The following is a 21,603-nucleotide window of genomic DNA, read 5'->3' on the forward strand; positions in this document are numbered from 1 at the left end:
TTCCAGGGCAGTAGATTTGGGAATTGTAGATCCGGACACCCCGACTAAATGGTGAACGGACTGTTTAGAACTCTAAATAGTGAATAGTGAAGGAATTTGGACCCAGCCATATAATTAGGCAGACAGCGCAGGATTGTTAGGACCAGCCCATTCTTTTTTTTCCAATACTGCTGTAACTGCTGGGCATTTCCAGGAGGTTTGATCCCTCCCGTCCATTGACTGTATGTGAGAACTGGAGTGAGTGAGTGTGATGTCACCCATAGAAAATGCCTGACATCTGGCTCCAACCAAACAATGTCTATTCAGTCACCATTTGTTTTGCGATACTACAACCTCCATGTTGGAGCCCGACATCATCGGTAAGCAGCAATTGGTCCGAGTCTGCCTGAGTTAACGTTTCTATGGTAACCACATTCACCAATCAGAAGAGAGCTTGCTGGACTAAAGAATCTGTCAGATGTTTTGAACGTTGGATGTGGGGGCCAGCAGGCTCCTTTAATCAGCTCTCTAATCGATTGATTCGGCTTAATGAGAAAAGCTGGGATTCATTAAAAACAGCAGCTTCAGGCCGCGCTCTGGAATCGACTCTCCATGAATCTTCATTCAGCTGGCAGCCGAGAAAACTGATGAGTTTGCTGCACGAAATGTGGCAGCTTCATTCAAGCTAACCTCATTTCTTAACGGCCCTAATGATTTACCAACACGGGGAGCCGGTGCCAGACAGTTAGGGCCCCCCCCCGCAGTTCCCTGTTTAACCGCAAACACAGCTGCTGTACTCATGAAGGCCACAGGGCAAAGGTCGCATCAGGTCACCAACAGGGTTCCTGTAGACCCGTGACGGCGGGACGCTCACGCTGCTGCTGTTTGTTTGAGTTTGATGATGGTGGAAGCAGATGTGAGGAGTCTCCATCATTCCAGGAATGCTTCAGTTCAAGAAAAGACGTTTTACCAACGGCCTTCTCCGTTTCTGCTGACTCATGATATTTAAAATAACACAGTGATGTTCAGAAGATGCTTCGTTCTTTTGGTTCTTGCAGCACCGGTCCAAAGTCAGCATGCTTTTATTTTAGACTTGGTTTTCTAAACATTTCTGTCTTTCACTCATTTTTTGGAACTTTATCACTTAGCACAGTGGAGAACTCAATGTAGGTACATTTATTTGCATTTTATTGAGGGAAACAAGTATTTGAACCCTCTCGCTGGAAAGACCCGGTACTGTTTGACAAAACTCATACTGGCAGCACAGAGGTTTCTTTTAGTTGAACAGGTTTCTGTACATATCAGGAAGAATTTAGGTCCAAATGACCTCTAAATCGATACGATTTGGTGTTTGTCGCTTGGTAGTTCTGAACTTCAGCTCTCTCAATCGGTTTTCTATAAGATGGAGGTCCCAGAGACGGACTGGACCGCTCCATGACCTTGATCTGCTTCCTCAGTCATTCCTTGGTCGCCCTGGCTGTATAATTTGGGTCACTATCCTGTTGGAAGACCCACCCACCATTGACGGTACATGGCTCCGCCCATCCTCCCATCCACACGGTGAAGTAGCCGTGTGCACATACACCCCACACCATAATGCTTCCACCTCCATGCTTGACAGTGGGGATCGGCAGCATTTCTTTTCCTCCAAACGCCACGGGTTGAGTTGATCCCGAAGAGCTCCATGTTGGCCTCATCTGACCACAGCACCTTCTCCCAGTCCCTCTCTGAGTCATGATGGTGTTCGTTGGCAGATCTGGTTTGGAACCTCAGACCTAAAGGTGGATTGATGGCCACCAACAGTTGTCATGGTAACCCCCAGCTTCTTGCTGATGGTTTTTTAGCCCATCCCGGTCTCGTGCAGGTCTACAATCTTCTTCCTTACATCCACGGAAAGCTTTTCAGTCTTTCCCACGTTGGAGAGTTTGGAATCTGACTGATTCTGTGGACAGGTGTCTTTTCTACAGGTCGTTTGTTCAAACAGGTGTGTCTTTGATTCAGGTGACACGTTGATTAGGCCTATAAAGTGGTCGGTGTGAACCAGAACTCTTAGTGGCTAATAGGGGATCAAATACTTGTTTTCTTCCCTGTAAATTGTTGTGCATGAGAGGTTTGAAAGGTTTTGTTGAGCTGTGGAAGTCAATAACCCGCATGTGATCCAGAAAGTTCTACCCAGCCTTTAAACTGAAACAGGCATCAATGTGTTGATGCCTGTTTCCCTGCTGAATGTGTTTGTCAGCGGCAGATGTGTCTCTGTGAAACCAGCCTGGAAACCCAACGTTTCCTTTGCATCTCTGTTGTGTTCTGCAGGAAGACGCAGTATCGGATCGCAGAGACCAAACTCTGTCATCTGTTAACAACAGAACATTTGAAAAATGTTCCGATAAAGCTTTATTAAACGTTTACTACCTTCACACGGCCCTCAGCACGTCTACGTAAACACACGTTTTGGACTTCCGTGGTCAAAACCCGACGTACAAAACGATCGGCCATTGAGCACGCATTGAAAGTTGAACCAAGTTGAACTTTCAGAGACTCCGACTCCATAGTGACGTTTGGCTGATGCCCCTTTTTAATTCACAGAGGTACCAACTGTTTGGAGGAGAAAGGAATAATTGCTGCTCGTGTCCGACTGGAATTCTAGGACACCAAGTCTTTAGTGTATCGGAATAGAGCTGTGAAAGAAAAAGCCTGGAGCAAGATTCCCCAGATTTACACAGCCATGACTTTTCACACCCAGGCTCTTCCAACTGTAGGTGGCGGACACGCGCTAGTAAACAGTAGAAAGAGAGAACAAGCCCCTCCCTGCTTGTCCAGTGTGAACAACGTGGACTATCCTATAAATGCCCGTCAAATACGGCGTGATGGTGGCTTCAGAGTTTATCAGAGAAGATGTAACGGGTAACGTGTTTCCTCTGTAGCTTCCTTCTTCTTCTTCTTCTTCTTAAATTAATCAGCAGTTTTGTGAAGATGTTCCAGTTTGCTTCATCTGGTGTGAAAGTCGTGAATCATCCTTTTTTCCTGTTATGAATAATTTCATTATTACCAGAAAGCCGTGTACTTCGGAATGCCACTGCATTTACCAAAACGATGAGAAGCACCTTCTGTGGGCAGAAGTGATGCTTCTGAGAGCGTGAAGCGCTAAACCACGGGTGGCGAACAAGTTTGACACCAAGAGCCAGATTATTTCACTGTGAGAGTCAAAGAGCCACACCACGCACTGACCTGCCAAGACGCACACACACAAACACGCAATTAAAGTCGTATTATTTCCCATAACACACTCCTTTCCCTACAATACAACAGCAAGTATTACACTTGTGTTTATTTCAAGGAAAGTGTCCACCCTCAATACACACATCAAATGCAGCTCAGCCAGAGTTAACACAGCGAGTACCCTAGAGGTCAGATACCCCCTACACACACACACACACACACACACTCTCTATCTCAGTGTTTTTCAACCAGTGTGCCGCGGCACACTAGTGTGCCGTGGGAGATGGTCAAGTGTGCCGTGGGAAATTGCCCTCATTTTCCATCTCCAGGATTTCAGTTCTTTGTTCATCCCTACAGGCTGTGATAAAACACTAAGAAATTGGGAATATGAAAGATCGTAAAATACTTTTTTCTTTGTGTTATTTGATTCTATTAAAGATATTTTGATAAGGATGACGGTACCGCGATTTAGCCGCAGATTCAGCTGTGTTAGGAAAAGTTCCGCCCCTTTAACTGTCTCCACCAATCATTCTTGGGATCTTAATCAAATGTCATCAGTCTGACCAATCAGAAGTGGTTAAAGTTTTCACTTCCTTGTTCTGAATTCTGCTGATAAAGTCTCTCAGTTCCAACAAAAATACCAGCTAAAGCTCGTCTTTAGCTGTGTAGCTTTCCACAGAATCCGGTGTCGGACCGTGGAACAAGTGAACAAAACAATGAAGCTCAGAGACGCTAGTCTCTCTGCGTTCGGCGGATTATTAAACTACATCTCCCATGATGCATTTGATTAAAGTGACAGTGCGAGCGTCTGGGCGCAAGACTATCTCCTCTTAAGGTCGTGAAACCACAACGATCACAAATCAAACAGTTCTTAAATTTTTTAACTTAACTTTTATTACATCTTAAAAAAACAGCTGCAGCTACCAGCTTTATCTGCCACAATTATCACAAAAATGCATGTGAGATTGTAGAGGGACTGTAGAATCAATACAGACCGAGTTTCTCCTTTTTCTTTTTTTTTTTTTTTTTGAATGCCGGTGTGCCGCGGGATTTTTGTCAAGGTTGAAGTGTGCCGTGGCTCAAAAAGGTTGAAAAACACTGCTCTATCTCACTCTTTTCTCTGCCTCTCTCTCTGACACACACAACTACTCAGTGACGTGTGTTGAGGTTGATGGCTGGTTGAAGTCAGATTTACGATGATAAAAACTGAACATTTCACTATTCAACCAACAGTATTTAACTGGTCATTCTTTGTATCTCAACATTCCTCTTTCAATGACACTTACACCAACAAATACACAAACATCTGGACAGAGCATCCTTCTTGTGTGTGAATAATTCATATTCACAATAAACACATTAAATACATTACATTTTGACCTTCAGTAAAAATGTTTTACTTTTCTAACTTTTCTTTTTTGTTTAAAAATCTATTGATTGACTTTTGCATGAAAAACTGATAATTGATTAAATATTCACACCAGCATTCTCAGTCAGGTGTGTTTTCCAAGCTACTCTCATATTTTCTTACCTTGTTGCAGTGATGGATGATGATCTCAGTGGGATTTCTCTTGTTTCTAGTAATCCTCTGCAGGTCAGGTTTATTTTCAGTCGTAGCCTCTCTGATCGGTTCCTTTACGTGGGTGTCGGTCAGAACGGACCGATGTCTTGATTTCACGTGTTTCAAGGTAATAAACATGGACTGGCAGACATATATAGAGGAGAACGTCAGCAGCTCTTTGACACACTGGGATTTCTCTGTTCTCCAAAACGTAACAGGGCCTTCTTTCAGAAAGATTTCAGCTCCATCATCTCCGGTTCTCCCGCTGCCTCATCAGCGGGACGAGCGGGGATCTCAGGCAGTCAGTCTCTGAGAAAAGTGATCTGCGGTCGTTTCTGCTGCAGGTCCTCAAACCGCAAAGTAAAGTTTCTGTCCAGCAGCAGCGTCACGTTCTGCTCTGTATTCATTTTGATTGCAGCTTTCTGCTGTGAGCTCCACAAAGAAGGAAACAGGATCGCTGTTTTGAATGTGCACTTTGAAAAGCTTCAACTTGTTCATAAAGGAGACAATTTGTGTCAGATGATCAGGAAGTGTCTAGAATTTTCCCCGGGATACGTTTTGTTCTTTTCTGACATGAACTATTTTGCTGCTTCCAAAAGCTCATAATAATAAACATTGTGACGCCATTCTGTTCAGTAAAAAAGGAGGAATCTTCCCGTTTTTCCAGAAACGTCCTGTGTTTATCTTTATACTCTGAATTTCGTCATTTTGACCATGAGGGTAATGGTCAATACTGAGTTATATCGCGATATAAGTCATTGGTAACGGTCTGCACACACATCAAATGTTTTGTTATGTTTTCCGGCATTGGGATGTAAATCGCGCAAATGATTGGCGCTCACGTATGTGTCGGGAGCAGCATCAAACACACACACTGCCAAATTACTTTTATTATTATTTATTTTTAATACCCTCTGATGGTTTGAGTGTGGTTTAAGAGGGAAAAAACCATGAAATGAGGCCCAGTATATAGAAAATATGATGAGACGCAAAAAGCCGCATGCCTATTGGCCGAGAGCCACGTGTTCGCCACCCCTGAGCTAGACCTTCTGGTTTTTTTCTGTTTCTGCAGAAAATCTGAAAGCACGCATTTTCATCCGTGCAGGTGCTCCGTAGCCGGGACTCGGAGGCCGCACGCCGCCTTAACCCCAGCCTTTTCCCCGTCAGCCTCCCGCTCACACATGTTCTCCTCTTCTGCCTTGCAGGGGGCCCTTCAGCGTGGTGAGACGCTGCATCAACAGGGACACCGGCCAGCAGTTTGCGGTGAAGATCGTGGACGTGGCCAGCTTCACCTCCAGCCCCGGCCTCAGCACAGAAGGTGAGGAGCCGCCTCATCCATCGCATCTTTAAAGGAGGAGAGAAGGCGTTCTGTGCGCCAGGGTGTGGTCCTCGCAGGCTTTTGGTGTGCTCACACAGCAAGGCGTGTGTGTGTCTGTGGAGGTGTGTGTTTTGGAGACGGCGTTGGCATTCGCCCGCTGCCATCTGCGATGCTCCGCTCGGATTTGTCCGGCTGCCAAAGGCGAGGGAGTAATCGACGGGAAGTGAAACGGAAAAAATGAGTTTTTAGAAAAGACAAAGCGTGAGGTCAGGGTTTTGTGTAACCCGTGAACTGACGACATGAGCGGATCTTTCTGCAAGAAACCGACCTTTTCATCATTTCTAGTAAATCGTTCAGTTTGCTCTGAATCTTTCTGAAGCAAAGTCTCCGGTTGGACACTTTCATGAATTATCGTCGCCACACACTCAGATGATTCCAGATGTTACAGGAGAGCCGAAGCTTCGTGAAGTTTTTCCTGCAGTTTTCATCTTAAATGCTGTTCAGTTTAGTGCAAATCAAAGCAGAAATGGATCCACTGTTAAAGTTGGATCCAGTCCGTCTCTGCGGACACTGAGAGGCTTTGTTGCGTCCGGAGAAACGGCGACGGCGGACAAACGGGGCAAAAAGGGGGCTCTGTGGCGTTGCATAACGACGCCGCCCTGTCAGGACACACAGATCCCTGCAGACGAGCTTTTATGGTCCGAGGAACTCCGCCAGAGGACAAAGAGCTCCACGCCGCTTTGATCTGCTCTCCGTGGTTCTTTAGCGGCGTTGTGTTCAGTTTTGAAGCCTCAGTTCGAGCAGAAACACAGACTTTGACTCATAAACATCTTTCTGGATGACGATTTATGATAATTCAGTGACAGGAAGTGACCTCGCTGATCCTCCATCTGATGAAGGCTCCTCTGTTCTCTGCTCCCAAACATGGAAAGTGAGAGGCACTGACGAGTTTCCTTTTTTCTGCGCTTTGACCCAGATCTGAAGCGGGAGGCCAGCATCTGCCACATGCTGAAACACCCCCACATCGTGGAGCTGCTGGAGACCTACAGCTCTGACGGCATGCTCTACATGGTCTTCGAGTTGTAAGCCTCACAGAGGAAGTGCAGCCGCGCCCAGGTTAGGCCGCTCTGTAACCTCTGACCTCTGTCTCCTCAGCATGGACGGCGCAGACCTGTGCTTTGAGATCGTGAAGCGAGCCGACGCCGGGTTCGTCTACAGCGAAGCCGTGGCCAGGTAGGTCACACTCAGCGGTGGAACGCCAAAGCTTTGCGGCGTGGGCGCCACAGACGCCAACTCCCCACCTCTGCTTTGTCTCTGTGCAGTCACTACATGCGGCAGATTCTGGAGGCGCTCAGGTATTGCCATGACAACAACGTGATTCATCGCGATGTAAAGGTGAGGGCTTTCCTCTCTGTCACACCGAGACGTTTCTGTGACTAAACCTGTCACCTCCCAAACATCAGCGCGCGTGCAAAACGGCGTTCCACCAGCTCGCGTCAGGACTCCTCAGGGTCATGATTAATGACCCCCCCCCCCTTGAACCCGCATCAGATCCGTTTCAGTCTGCAGCAGCTGTTCGTTCTGTTAAAGCGACGGAGGCGGAGCTTGTGGTCTGGAGAAGACGCCGTGGAAGCGTTTAAATTTGATTCAGACAAAAACCAAAGCCTTCCAAATCCTTCAGAAAACATTTAATGACACTTTCCTGCGAGTTCAAACACTTCCTATCAAAGATTTTATTTTTAGTCAAATTAATCCTTGTAAAGGTTCAGCAAAGGTCCGTAGTTGTACAGAACCGCCGCAGGAGTCCGTCCAGTGACCGTCAGCGTCCCGCAGGCGGCAACATCATCACCCCCGCGTGGCGGAGGGTGGCGTTCATTGCACAGATGCTGGTTCTGGGCGTGGCACATGGCGTGTTGGGGGCGGTGGCCTGCAGAGATACCGCCACCGAGGGCCGCCTGAACTCCATGGTGGAGCTGTGGTCCAGCTTGGCTCCGGCGTCGCAGCAGAGCCAGCCGCAGAGGCGGGGCCCGAGCGCCCGGACCGCCGTCTTACGCACCGAGCCCGACAACAGGAAGTACATGACGGGGTCCAGACAGCTGTTGAAGGCGGACAGCAGCAGCATCAGCTCGTTGGTGCGGTCCATCAGCTTCTGGTAGTCGCAGGGCAGAGGGTCCCCGCTGAGCTGGGAGTGGATGTAGACGGGGCGGAAGGCGTGGTACGGCCCGAAGCAGACGGTGAACAGGAAGAGGACAAAAAAGGACTTTTTGGCCGTCCGTGCGTACTTATGAGCGTTCGGGAGGTCCGGCCTGTCCCGCGAAACCTGCAGCAACCGCCCAGAGATCTTGCTGTAGGAGATGATGAGCATGGCGAACACGACCCAGAACAGGAAGACCGCCGCGGCGTTGATGCAGATGATGCCTTTAGGGTTTCTTCTGTAGTGGAAGCATTTGTCCACATCCTTGTTCTCCGCTGTGGCGACCATGACGATGAAAAGGAGGAAAGAGATGCCCCACAGAGAGCCGCACACCCCCCAGCTCCACATCTGGGTGCCCCCGCACAGCGTCCCGCCACAGCCCCGCCTCGCTCTGCGTTTCCCCCGCAGCCTCAGGAAGCGGTCCAGGCTTATGAAGCCCAGCAGCAGGATGCTGATGTACATGTTGACGTAGAAGGCATTCCCCACCAGCTTGCAGGCCAGAGAGCCCAGGACCCATTTGTCTCCTCGGGCGTGGTAGGACACCCTGAAGGGGAGGCACGCCAGCAGCACCAGGTCGGCCACGGCGCAGTTGATGAGGAAGACTCGCACGGAGTTCCGCTTGGAGTCCACGAAGAGGAAGACCCACAGAGCGAACAGGTTACACACCAGGCCGAACACGAAGCACAAGGAGTAGACGACCGCCAGCAGCTGGCGGAGGGAGGCGATCTCCATCTGACACGGCGGCGCGGTAGGAGAGGCGGAGGAGTTGAAAGACGGGGAGGAGACGGAGGAGAACGGCGGCGTGGAGGAGTAAGGAGATGGAAAGTTTGTAGCCCCCATCGTCTCCCTGAGCTCTGCAGAAGATCCACAGAAAGACGCACTGAGAAGCAGTTTTCTCCACTGCCGCAGATGTCTGCAGGAATCCTCACTCACCGCCAACGGAGACGCCGCTAAAGCGCCGCCGACACGAGAAGTGGGTTCAGACGCTCGTCCTCCGACCACATCTTTGCTCCTTCAGTCCGCTCTGAACAGGAACGCCGCTTCTGCGCGTTTTGCTGACTGCTCGTCTTCTGCTTCTAGTTCTTCTGCCCCCCCCCCCCTTGCCTCGCCCCCTTTCACAACAAAAGACAGGAAGTGGGGCGGCAGCAGATATGAACTCTGATCGCAGAGTTGTGATCTGCAGCCGAGCGTCCCGCTCCGTGACGTTACCGCGTCTGCACGAGGAGAAGGCTCCAGCGGGACGAAACGCTGGCGATCCGTTTTCCAGCTGGCCTCATCAGTTTTTGGTTCTTTGACGCTCTGCACCTGACCTACATTTGAGCCTCGGCAGCAAAGGCGTTCGCGTCACACAAGCCGCTGACTCAATTCTGTATTCACAGCCACAGGGTTATTTAACGCTGAGGTTAAGCGTGCCTGTCACCGTAAAGCTGCAGTTTCACTAATCACCCAAATGTCAGAGCGTGCAGCTTTTGCAGAGAAAAGTGGAAACCACACAGCAGGGTTTCAGTGTTTTTCAACTTTAGGTTTTTATGCTCCACATCCTGACAGGGAAGGATTGTCTGTTCCAGCAGGTAGATCTGAGAAAGACCCCCTTTGACCTCCCTCTGCTCTCCTCTGCAGCCTCACTGTGTGCTGTTGGCCTCCAAGGAGAACTCCGCCCCCGTCAAGCTGGGAGGATTCGGCGTGGCCATCCAGCTGGGGGAGTCGGGTCTGGTGGCCGGAGGTAAAACGAGCCCGACCGGGATCACGTCGTCGGATTTATGTCCACTTCTAGCTTTTGATTTAGACGGGAAGTGAGGAAAACCTTCTACACTCCTCATTCCTCATTCCACTTCATTCTGCCTGCAGCGCAGACCGAGTCGTAGAACGGGTCAGAAAGAGCGTTTCAGATCAGACAGTGAGGCTTTTTCTTCATAGATTGTGTTTCATCACCTTTTCATAGATTGTCAAAATGTTCTCAGTGGTCTTTTAAAGGGCCTATGTCATTCAAAATCAGCTTTTCTGAGCTTGTAAGTGTATAAAGATGCTCATTCCTCACTATAAACCACCCTAAAGCGCTATTTTGATTCTTACATTGTGATGTCACAAAGTGACACAAAGAGTCTGCGCTGCCAGCTCCGCCCCAGGGAGCTTTCCTTTCATACGCACAATGTGTGCGTCCGTCTTTGCTAAAGTTTGGATGTTGTTTGTTTTCGTGGTGAAACGCAGACACACCGCCAAGGGCAACTCTAGGATGATGTCATGAAATGGGCGGGACCCAGTTGTCTTACTTCAGGGTTGGAAAATGAGTTATATTTCACTAAAAAATGTTTTTTTTATTGTGTCAAAGGGCATGTATTGGCCCTCTATTTCTGATATTTCTAGCTAAAATCAAGCAAACTGTGTCTTTTTCTTGGACATGTCTGCAGAGTGGCAACATTTCATTCAAATTTTGTCTCTGAATTGTGGGCGGAGCAACCCTGCCCCCGCTTACCCTCCTCGTTCCTGAGAGCTCTCTGTTTACATGCTCTCCTGCTAGCTTACAAACATTAAAACAAACCTAACAAAAATGGCGAGCATCATTGGAACCGTCCAGTGGTACAGCGTCGACCCGAAGATCATTTTTCTGCAGGTGGATGCATCCGAATGGAACTGAGTAAAGAGCTTGTGGCCCCGCCCACAGATTTTGTACGTTAAAAAAATACGATCTTTTTCAGACTGCATTTTTTTTCGTCTGACTCACAACGATTAGAATAAAGAAGTAGTCAGAAATGTCATTTTGAGCTGAATTTTCTTTATGTCTTCCGTCATTGGAAAAATGACCACAAGAACAAAAAACGCCCCCAAAAAAACCCATTTTGATAATTTCATAAAGAAGACAAGTTTAGGAGAAACGTCTCTGGAACAGCCGGTCCTGCAGCATGTCCTAAGTTTGGCTTCTTCCACATCTCATTGTTAACATTCTGGAAACAGCAGCACCATTTCATGATATCAGACCTAAACGGAGTCAAACTGAAGACGTTCCGTGTTTTAACACACAGCATCCTATTTTAGTTCTGTGATTTTATGCTGTTGTTCTTAATTAGCTCACATGTAAAATTTTTAAAAAGTGTCTTTTTATTGTAAAGCACCTTTATAGATAAAGTTCAAGGTTGTTTGTTAAGCAAACAGCGGTTAGAAACTATTTCTGTCTTCTGCATTTTCACACCTTTCTTGTTTTCTTCCTGTGTGTTTGAATGTGTGTGTGTGCACACGTGCATTCACGTGCGTGCGTCTGGTCAGGTCGGGTCGGCACTCCTCACTTCATGGCCCCAGAGGTGGTGAAGAGGGAACCGTACGGCAAGCCGGTGGACGTGTGGGGCTGCGGCGTCATCCTCTTCATCCTCCTCTCTGGCTGCCTGCCGTTCTACGGCACCAAGGAGCGTCTGTTTGAGGCCATCATCAAGGGCAAATACAAGGTAAGGGGGTCCGCCGGAGACCTGTAAGCGGACCGGCGGGTTCCCGACCGTTTCTGAAGAACGTCTCTGTGGCGCAGATGAACCCGCGTCAGTGGGCGCACATCTCTGAGAGCGCCAAGGACCTGGTGAGACGCATGCTGATGCTGGATCCCGCAGAGAGGATCACCGTCTACGAGGCCCTGAACCACCCCTGGCTGAAGGCAAGACCACCGGAACGGGATGGAGGAACTGTTCTAGTTTAGACCGTTTGATGAGGATGCACACGTTTAAAATAGTTACACCACGGCCCGGGCGAACACAGGATTCTGATTGGCTGCTGGGTGTGCAATAAAAAGTGATAATGCACGCCTGAAAAAGAAAGTTCCGGTCGCACAGCTTAAATGTTCTGTATCACTGCTCCGCTTCTTTAAAACAAACTTTAGCTTCATCATCTGGACAAAAACTGAAGATGTGAACTTTCTTTAACCCGTCGTGACCATCAGCATATATGTCGCTTTCCTTCGCCGCTGCAGTCGAGGTCCGTCCCCGCTCCGCCGCACCCGGAACAAATAGTCCGCTATTTGTGACAAAAAGGATCTAAACCAGAAAATGACATAATGAAGTACTAACACTTATGGATTTCTTTTGTGACCATGGTATAAGCGGGTAATGGCTGACGAAACGCACGTTTTTTCCTGATAACGCGAGTTTTGTCGGCCATTAACCCGTACTTAATCTTTGATATTTTAGGAGGAAAGCTGTCCTGAGGGATTTTTTAAGAGACAAAATAAATACAATGAAGAAAGTTACTGAGATAGTAAAAATCCCAATCTTAACCTGATTAAAATTTCAATATCAGACAAAAATGTGGTTAGAGAGATGATTTTATTAGGAATATTCTAGTATAAAAACAGATTTGTGATGGATTCATGAATGTCTGTACTTTTAAACTGTGATCCACACTTTTCTGACAGATCTGGACATGAAGATTACAACTATCACCGTATAGAATCAAAGAAAAATTGAATAGTTAGTTAAATTTCAGAATTTAATGTTATTGAATTGGTTAGAAAAACATAAATTTCTGTTTAATTCAGTGGAGTTTGTATGGAGGTTGCGTTTCAGTCCAGATGAATCTGTTATCTATGTACATCAAATGATCAAAGCCTAAAGCCGAAGTAAAAAGAAGTATTTTCTGACAACAGTTTCTATTGTTTCCTCTTTCTGTCGTCCATTCTTCCTCTGTGTGTCACCGTGGTGACGGCCGCAGGAGCGGGACAGGTACGCCTACAAGATCCACCTGCCCGAAACGGTGGAGCAGCTGAGAAAGTTCAACGCCAGGAGGAAGCTGAAGGTCAGTGTTGCTCGCCGTGGTCTGCCGGGGGCAGGAAGCCACGCCTCCCTGCAGCTCAGCGCTGTGCCGGTCGGAGCTGTTGGAAGCCCAGCTGGGGCTTTTCTGTGGGCAGTTTTCATGCTCTCCACCTGCAGACGGGGCTTTTTTCTCTGAGCAACCCCTCTCAAAGGCCAGAAACATGCTTCATAGGTGAATTGATGACTCTAAATCGTCCCTAAAGAGCCACTCTGATCATGTTTGGAGCTGCTGTCAAAGCGTTCCCAGTGGTCTTTGAGTTATTGTGCTGCTTGCAGCCAGAAGGGGAAAAGGCTGTGTCGTTTCTGCAGAGCAGCAGCAGTGTGTCAGAAGTTCACCTCGGAGTTGTGGGCGCGTATTAGTGAAATTTGAGACTGACTGAACATTTAACATTTAACTGGAGCTGGTTCTCGCGAGATCTTGTCGTATCGGTGCAGTGTACAGCTGCTCAAAGAGGCTCAGTGGGCGGGGCTTCTGGCGTTGAACTGGAAAATCAGAGTAAGATGCTGAAAGACGCTCTGAAATAATGTAACATTCCCTTTACAGAGTTTTAAATCGATTCAAGTATTGCCTAATAGAAATTGCAATCTATCACTGAATGGATTTTCCCGTACAGTCCTATTTGACACAGAGCGACCCCGCCCCCGTTCCCCTCCCTATGACTGAGAGCCCTCTGTTTACAAGCTAGCTTACAGCCTCACGGACCCTCGGCCCCACGGTATACTGAGATTGTCTTTATACGCACGTGTCCTCCACCATCAGAAAAAACTACAATAGAAGGTCAAAACCACAATTTTCATCAAAGTGGGACTCTAAGCGTGTGACCCCGGTCCCGGGTGGCGGTCCTGACCTCTTTGGGGTCGGCTCCAGCATCCTGTGACCCTGCACAGGATTTAGCAGGTTCTGTTCTGCCGTTTCTCCCAGGGTGCAGTGCTGGCGGCGGTTTCCAGCCACAAGTTCAACTCCTACTACGGCGACCCCCCCGAGGAGCTCCACGACTTCTCAGACGACCCGACCTCCTCAGGTAAGGCGCGTTCTCAGCTGCTGTAGACAGCCGTTGCTCAACAGCCCCACTTCCTCGTCTCGGCGTGGCTTTCGTTTCCTACTGGAAGAAGCGGCGGCTGCCGACATCTGTCAGCTGGAAGCATCCTGGGCAGCAGGTTTCAGTGCTGCGTCTGCTGCAGGCAGAGGAAGCACACATTTGTGGCACACCGGGATCTGCTGAGGCCAGCGTTGTTGGCAGTCACACTTCCTGGTCTATTTCTGTCCTGGCGGCTCCAGGCGCCGGCCGTGGACCCCCCCCCCCCTGCAGCACCTTGTCCTCCGCTTCTGCTGTTTCCTCCTGGCCTCCGTCCTTCTTCTCCCTTTCTCTCTGATGGATTTAAATGTCATCTCTGCTCCTCTAATCCTGATCTTCTGTGGTGTTTTTTCTTCTGCTACGCCGCCTGTAGGATTGTTAGCTGCAGAAAGTACGTATCCCCCTCCACACGTGTGTCTCAAATCACCATGACAACCTCACCTCTGAGCCAAAGTGACAAAAACAAAGGGAACTGCATGTAAAACGGACTAAAAGGAAGTGAAAATGGATTGAAGAACGTAAATTGTTTTTTGAGGAAACTGTTTTTCATTTCAGGAAACAGGAGGAATGTTTTCATCATCTACAGTAGAATTTATTGAATTTTATTATGGGATGGGGATGGGCCCGCCCTACGCATTCCTCAGAAGCTCTTCCCTCGTTAGACCAATCCTGAGTGGATCTGAGCTAGATTAGCTGTCCGCCGCGCGGCGCCGCCAGGTGCTTTTACTGGCTACTTCTCTGACTCTCCACCACAGACCGGACTATTTCTTTGGTTATCACTCCACCCACTGTGGCCGTTCGTAATGGTAGATGGCGCTTTAATACCTTCTTAGAGCGCCCAAACAAGGCCTAAAGGTTGGCGCCGACTTATAACCAACCAATGTGTTGCCTGAGTGCAAAGCGGCTCTGAAAAACGCTTTTCTCTGCGTCAGAAACAACCGATTCACGCCGAACGGTCAAAGAGTCACGTTACTTCAAAGACATTTCCGACGGTAAAAGATGGAAGAAATGCTGATGGTGAGTGGCGCTCAACCAATCAGGATTGACCTAATGAGAGACAGGCTTCCGAGGAAACGCAGGGGGCGTGTCCCAGAGTGAGACGTGACCGGCTGGTAGCCTCGAACGGACTCCCAGTTCTGGTCCTTCATCCACACAGAATGATGTGAATGGAGGCTTGTTGTAGGAACGGAGCATCTTCCGATCCTTCAGGAGATGTTTACAAAACTGTCATCTCCTAAGTTGGGGCTCTGGCCCCATTGCTATTTAATAGTATTTTTTTCTGAATCTCCAATACGTCAGCTCTCTAAACATCTTTCTGTCCGATGTGCTTCCTGAAATGAGAAATGGTTTAGCCTGACGGAAGGATCAAACTTTGCAGTTTCTGCTGCTCTCATGCAGGTTTTGTGGCTGAAATCATGCGTATGATCTCAGTGATGTCACTTATGAACTAACACCCCCACCCCCCAGCTAACCTGTAACCTGAATTTGGTTTTCTGCTGACACTCATCTTCTGTCCAAACAAAGATTCTTCTTCATGCTGATAAATTTGTAATGAAAGGAGACAAACAGCTTGTGGTGTTGAACTGAAGGTGAGAGTCAGCAGCCGTTTGGAAATGTCTCCTCTGCTTAACCAGCATGACTTCCTCCCCACCTCGCTCCCTTTCTGACACGGTGAAGAGTTTTTACGTTCCTGCAGTTCTGAGAGGATCCGGTTGCTTTTGGTCAGCTGAGAAGTAAAAGAAGAGTGAAGAGAAGTTGATTCACGATGAGTTTGTTGGTGTTTGTGAGGCAGGAAATGAACTCTGACCGCACTCTTTCACTTGTGGCTGCGCTCTTATCTCCTGCAGATGTTACCCAGACCTCCAACTCATGTGAAATGTTTGCTGATCTGTGCGATTTGTCATCTCGATTTCCCATAATTCATCACAGAAACACATATTTTTTTACTGAAGTGACTTTGCTCTGATGTTTCTCTGGTTTTGCTGCATGTACTGTGTGGGCGGTGCAGCAGGTACTTTGGGGTCAAATCGTTTTGTGTGGTTGTTGTCGTCGTGTTTTTGTGCATCTTTTTTCCGTGTCGTGTCGTATGTGATTAGTCCTATCTGTGTGTTTTGCCCGTGTTGGACGTGTTTGCGTGAAGGTGTGGAATGCTTGGTGGTGTTGTTGTTGTTGGCGTTGCGGGTCCCCATCCTGGTGTAAAACGCACATGTGTGTGTGCAGGGGCAGTTTCTCAGGTTCTGGACAGTCTGGAGGAGATCCACGCGCTGACGGACTGCAGCGAGAAGGACATGGACTTCCTGCACAGCGTCTTCCAAGACCAGCATCTCCACACTCTGTTGGATGTGAGTGTGCCCCCCCCCCCCCCTACGTGTAATACCAAACGGGTCCACTAGGTGTCAGAGTTGACCTGCTGATGTGTGGTTTCAGCTCTATGATAAAATCAACACCAAGTCCTCTCAGCAAATCAGAAATCCTCCCAGTGACGGAGTCCAGAGAGCCAAAGAGGTGAGAAGATGCTCTCCGTGTTTTCCTCCTGGTCCTGTCTAGTCTGGATTTATGTGACATTTCCTGCTGTAGCTCCACGTTTCCTCAGCGTTTGTTTTGCACCGATCAGGTCCTGGAAACCATTGCTTGTTACCCGGAGAACTTGGAGGCCAAGGAGCTGCGGCGGATCCTCACGCAGCCTCACTTCATGGTGAGGCGTCCCAGAAACACCACAACGTAGGGAGTCAAACCTGCCGTCTGCGCCGCCACCCTACGCGTCGGAATCAGCACCACAAAGCAGATTAGGGGCTGAGACGGCTGAGACCCCGCAAGGCGGGCAGGGGGGGTTTCGGAGCAGCAGAGGCCGAAGGCGCAGCGTCTTCTCTAAGGCGTCCCCGCAGGGAGCGGCCGCTCTGATCCTGAGGTGCAGGGCGAAGCTTGACGCAAACCCTAGTCTCCTCAGCAGATGTCGCTCCCCGAGTTCGCTTCAATCCTCTTATCCTGGTGTGACCCAAAGCTGACCGCCGGCGCCGTTAAAGCTCCTGGATGTTTTTGACAGAGACGCAGCGGCGAGGAATCTCCTCCAAACACTAACGTGACGTTTCTGTAGCCGTGGTGAGGGGAGGAGCCTGTGCAGTTTGACCTGCTGGTGTGACCTCAGTGTGTTTGTGGAGGTCTGCAGGACCAAAAGACTCCGACCCTCAGGACAACTGAAGAAACGGCCTCACAAGTTTGTCGTTGTGGTTCTGAAAGTAGCAGGACGTTTTAGGCAGTTTTCTAGTGGATGTTTCAAATCCAGTCTTGTTGTTGCGTCCTAAAGGCTGTAGTTTGGAATGAATGCTGTTCCGGTGTTGATGTTCCTGCTGCAAAATTCCAAAGTGAAAGTTTAATTAGCTTGCAGATTTAGAGATCATCATTTTATGACTAAATGTGTTCTTTTATAGACGTTTAACCAGCAAAAACTTAAAAAAGTGGGAGACAAAGCCGATGTAGATCCAAAAAGGTAACAACAGATCTTTGTCCTCTGAAAGGATTTGTTGTCTTAAGGTTTTTTTAATAAAAGAATTGATGGAAATAGCTCAAAGCAGTTTTGTTCACAGGAACTGAAATAGAGTCCACTTTTGGTCGGAGGCTCTGACTTGAATGGTCGTGCGGTTAAAAGTGGCACCTTTTCAGGGTGTGTTTCATCCACATCAAAGAAAAACTGCAGCTTGAGTTTGTTCGCTATGAGACGTTTGTCTGTGGAGAATGGAGGGGTCAGCAGCTGGCGGCTGTGATCATACCAGAGTGCATTGTGGGTAGTATAGCTTCCACACGACAACAGAAAGGTGTTGTCCGTGTTATTCGAAACTGTTGTGTTTGTGTCTCCAGGCTCTCCTTCAGACTCACGATGTGGTCGCCCACGAGGTGTACAGTGACGAGGCGTTGAGGGTGACGCCCCCTCCTTCCTCGCCGTACCTGAACGGAGACTCCCCCGACAGCGCCAACGGGGAGATGGACCTGGAGAACGTGACCCGGGTCCGTCTGGTCCAGTTCCAGAAGAACACGGACGAGCCGATGGTGAGTGGACGAAAGGGGAAAGTCTGAAGATGAAATTCAGTTAAATGTCCCAGAATGTAACGTTTGTGTGTTTGTTGTTCTGAGCAAACAAACAAAAAAAAACCCACATGTTTTCTTTTGATAACAGGGTTTGCTTTTTAGTGGTTTTGGCCCATTTTAGATCAAAACGTTGAATCAAATGTAGTGCCAGAAAAGCAGAAGTTCCAAAAAATATTTGTTACTTGGTTCATTCATTTCGTAGAGTTTTTGTTGTGTCACAAGAACAGGTTGGATCCAAGTGCAGCAGGTTTATTAGCTCAGCTACAAGTCCACAAAGCTAAATCAGGATCAGTCAGGCAGGCAGCGGTCCATAACAGGAGAGGAGAGACGGGGGAGTCAGGATCCAGGCGAGGGTCGGGGCAGGTCAAACTGAGTCAGGGTCAGGCGACAGAAGATCAGGTCCAGATATAACACGCAGTGATGAAGACAGAGTGGCACAAACAATACTTCACACTGAGTGAGACTCGGTGCAGTGTTTAAGTATGCTGTGGTTAATGGAGGGGATGAGCGTCAGGTGTGCAGCACCCAGGAAGTGTGGTTAGAACTCTAGAGACGGTTACCGCTGGTGACCAGAGGGGGAGACAGAGTTCTGACACGAATCAACATTCATGTTTAACCCAGAAGAATTAAGAACGATGTACTTCTGGGCTGTTCTAGTTCATAAATAGCAGAGATGAAATGATGTAAAATAACAAAACCATATTGTAGTGTTTATAAATATATAAATGGCCCAAAAATCAGAGTAAAATGAGAAAACAAATGTAGGAAATGGGCTAAATTACACACTGTTGTTTCTCTGAGGTTAAAAGCAAAATTCCGATCTTTTATTCCATGCAATTGTAAAACGGGGATAAATGTAAAACAGGATTTTTTATTTTCAATTCTCAAAGTTTTAAATGTAACTTGACCTCCCGCCTGTGTCTTAGAATGAACATCCGTAGTGTGTTTCCATGAGGACAAAAGCGTTTGGTCAAAGTGGATTTATCTTCACTGTGTTCAGATGCTGTGAGTTTAGAAGACTAAAATAAACCGGAATGTAATCGAGTAAAAGAACTCGGTGGATCATCGCTCTGCTGCTTCAAAGAAATCCTCACGCTGACTGAATGTCTTCTGGACTCTGTCTCCTCCGCAGGGCATCACTCTGAAGATGAACGACCTCAACCACTGCATCGTGGCCCGCATCATGCACGGCGGGATGATTCACCGACAAGGTGGGAACCTCCTTTCATACGGGCAGAGCACAGTCCTCCCGGGGGGGGGGCTGGATTTGTATCTGAACTTGTTGGCGGTCGCTTCCCGTCAGGGACTCTGCACGTGGGAGACGAGATCAGAGAGATCAACAGCATCAGCGTGGCCAACCAGACTGTGGAGCAGCTGCAGAAGATGCTGGTGGGTGTCTCGGTCCTGGGACGGCGCGACGGCAGGCGGGATCGTGTTGTGACGCGTTTGTTACTGTGACTCAACAGAGGGAGATGAGGGGCAGCATCACGTTCAAGATCGTCCCCAGTTACCGGTCCCAGTCCATGTCCTGCGAGGTGGAGTAGAACCCACACCCCTTTGCGGTTTTTCTCCTCACGATCAATGAAGCTAACGCACCGGACCCTTTTATTTTGTGTTTTCGGTGCAGAAAGAGTCTCCGGATTTGTCCCGGCAGTCGCCCGCCAACGGCCACGCCAGCGTGACCAGCTCCATTCTGGTGAGTGTGCCGCCCGGTGGACTCTGATCGTTTAGGATCCGAGTTGTTAGAAGTCCGCTGACGTGAGTCTGGGACGTGTCTGCAGGACCTGCCGTCAACGATCCAGCCCAAAGGCCGCGTGGTGAGATGACAATTAGCGGAACGTTGGTTCTGACAGAAAGAGGCTCGATGTTTGTCCTTCATCCACCACTTTGGTTCTCGATCACATCTTTGTGGATTTGCTGTAACCTTTTCTTTGCATGAACTCTATATGTGTGTGTGTGTGTGTGTGTGTGTGTGTTCCTTAAAGGTCTCCAGACCTGCCATCAAGGATAAATTGTCCATTAAGGTGAGCTGTGTGTCAGTGGCTCCACCCTCCATCTGTGTTCTGACTCTATGTTGCTTTGAAAGCACGTCGCGGTTCTGAAGGAGCAGGCGAAGCTTCCGGTCGTCCTCCCTGACGCATGTGGCTCCTGTGCGCAGATCTACGTGCGCGCGCAGTTTGAGTACGACCCGGCCAAAGACGACCTCATCCCCTGCAAAGAGGCGGGCATTCGCTTCCGGGTGGGCGACATCATCCAGATCATCTCCAAGGACGACCACAACTGGTGGCAGGGAAAGCTGGAGAACACCAAGAACGGCACGGCGGGCCTGATCCCGTCGCCGGAGCTGCAGGAGTGGTGAGTCCACACGTTTGAAACGCCGGCCGCTGAATCCACAGGGGAGTTCAAATCAGACAGTAAATATGGTGTAAAGACGGAAACATTCAGGACACACGGGCTTCACGTTCTAGTAGGCAAGCTGACCGTGTTGTTGCTCGTCTTTCTGCTTCTTGTTCATCTAGTGTCAACCTAATTTTTACAAAATGTCCCGTTGTTGTCAGTGGCTCCTCCCACAAGGCAGTCGTTCAAAAGCGGCTTTGGGGTGTTAAAACAGTAACAAAATGAAAGTCTTTTGGGTGGGATGGATTGTGCGGAGGAGTTCAGTGTGGTGTGTTGATGTAAACCCCCCCCCCTCCCCCCAAAACTGACTATCACAAACCACGTTGAATAGCGTTGTGATAGCGTGTGTGGTCAGACGTACATAAAAGTAAGCGTTCCCTGATGTGGGGGCAGTTTGGTGGGGCAGATGTTTAGCTTCTATCTCTTTGTGGTGGTCCAGCAGTGATGTCTGACGGGTGTGAGAACGTGTTGATATTTGGGTGAGTGCGTGTTGGTTTCTGTATGTGTGGTGTGGTTGGAAGTTGTGTGTCTCTGAGGGGAAAGCGGGTGGTGCTTGACAAAGTTGTGCCGCTTTAAACATATGAGCACTATATTGTCAGGTGTGTGCTGAATGGTTAGAGGTTTGATGATCAAAGACAGCGTCATCAGCAAACCAAAAGTCGAAAACCAATGGACACTGTAGCCTGTGACAATGGTGTAGCGGACTGTCCAGGATGCGTTTGGCATTATGTTTGTAGTATGAGTGGCTGTTTGTAAGGAGACTTGAAGTAACGGTTCATATCGAGGCTTTAGGGGCAATTAGCAGTTGTTGATTCTTCCAGTTTATGAGAAGGCCATGTTACGCAACGTCGCAATTATCTAAATGAAAATCATAGTCCTAGTCTGATCTGGACATGGAGTAATGGAGTAAATATGAGGGCTGGATATGAACAATAGCGTCCACAAAAGATTCTATGTGATTCAACAGAGCTTGGAAGGATTGGATTCACGAT

The 21,603-nt window shown here is 48.5% G+C and overlaps 2 protein-coding genes across 12 annotated transcripts in view; one reads left to right on the top strand and one right to left on the bottom strand.

The window, feature by feature from the left end:
• Positions 1-21,603, top strand: part of LOC101172563 (peripheral plasma membrane protein CASK) — a 42,360-nt gene that overhangs the window by 7,045 nt on the left and 13,712 nt on the right. For 2 of the 11 annotated variants that reach the window (XM_011484998.4, XM_020708927.3), the window contains exons 2-22: positions 5,962-6,074; positions 7,051-7,156; positions 7,230-7,307; positions 7,397-7,469; positions 9,889-9,991; positions 11,530-11,705; positions 11,783-11,905; positions 12,955-13,038; positions 13,978-14,077; positions 14,505-14,522; positions 16,349-16,473; positions 16,559-16,636; positions 16,746-16,826; positions 17,987-18,175; positions 19,347-19,425; positions 19,518-19,603; positions 19,681-19,749; positions 19,842-19,910; positions 19,996-20,031; positions 20,200-20,238; positions 20,373-20,569. In XM_011484998.4, the coding sequence (XP_011483300.1) occupies positions 5,962-6,074; positions 7,051-7,156; positions 7,230-7,307; positions 7,397-7,469; positions 9,889-9,991; positions 11,530-11,705; positions 11,783-11,905; positions 12,955-13,038; positions 13,978-14,077; positions 14,505-14,522; positions 16,349-16,473; positions 16,559-16,636; positions 16,746-16,826; positions 17,987-18,175; positions 19,347-19,425; positions 19,518-19,603; positions 19,681-19,749; positions 19,842-19,910; positions 19,996-20,031; positions 20,200-20,238; positions 20,373-20,569 (2,022 nt within the window). The other 9 variants (XM_011485015.4, XM_020708939.3, XM_004066591.5 and 6 more) reach the window with 6 other exon arrangements.
• LOC105355883 (putative G-protein coupled receptor 34) lies at positions 7,748-9,683 on the bottom strand. The gene is made up of 2 exons (XM_011484978.4): positions 9,202-9,683; positions 7,748-9,122 (listed from the first exon to the last, which is right to left on the bottom strand). Exon 2 carries the CDS (start codon positions 9,106-9,108, stop codon positions 7,894-7,896), a length of 1,215 nt encoding a protein of 404 aa, XP_011483280.1. The 5' UTR covers positions 9,109-9,122; positions 9,202-9,683; the 3' UTR covers positions 7,748-7,893.

Source organism: Oryzias latipes, chromosome 2, assembly GCF_053564925.1.
Source record: "Oryzias latipes strain Hd-rR chromosome 2, Olatipes_Hd-rR_3.1".
Lineage (NCBI taxonomy): Eukaryota > Metazoa > Chordata > Actinopteri > Beloniformes > Adrianichthyidae > Oryzias > Oryzias latipes.

What these genes read in the sequence shown, in the direction of transcription:
- LOC105355883 (XM_011484978.4), bottom strand. Translation starts at nt 9,108, where the DNA reads ATGGGGGCTACAAACTTTCCATCTCCTTACTCCTCCACGCCGCCGTTC.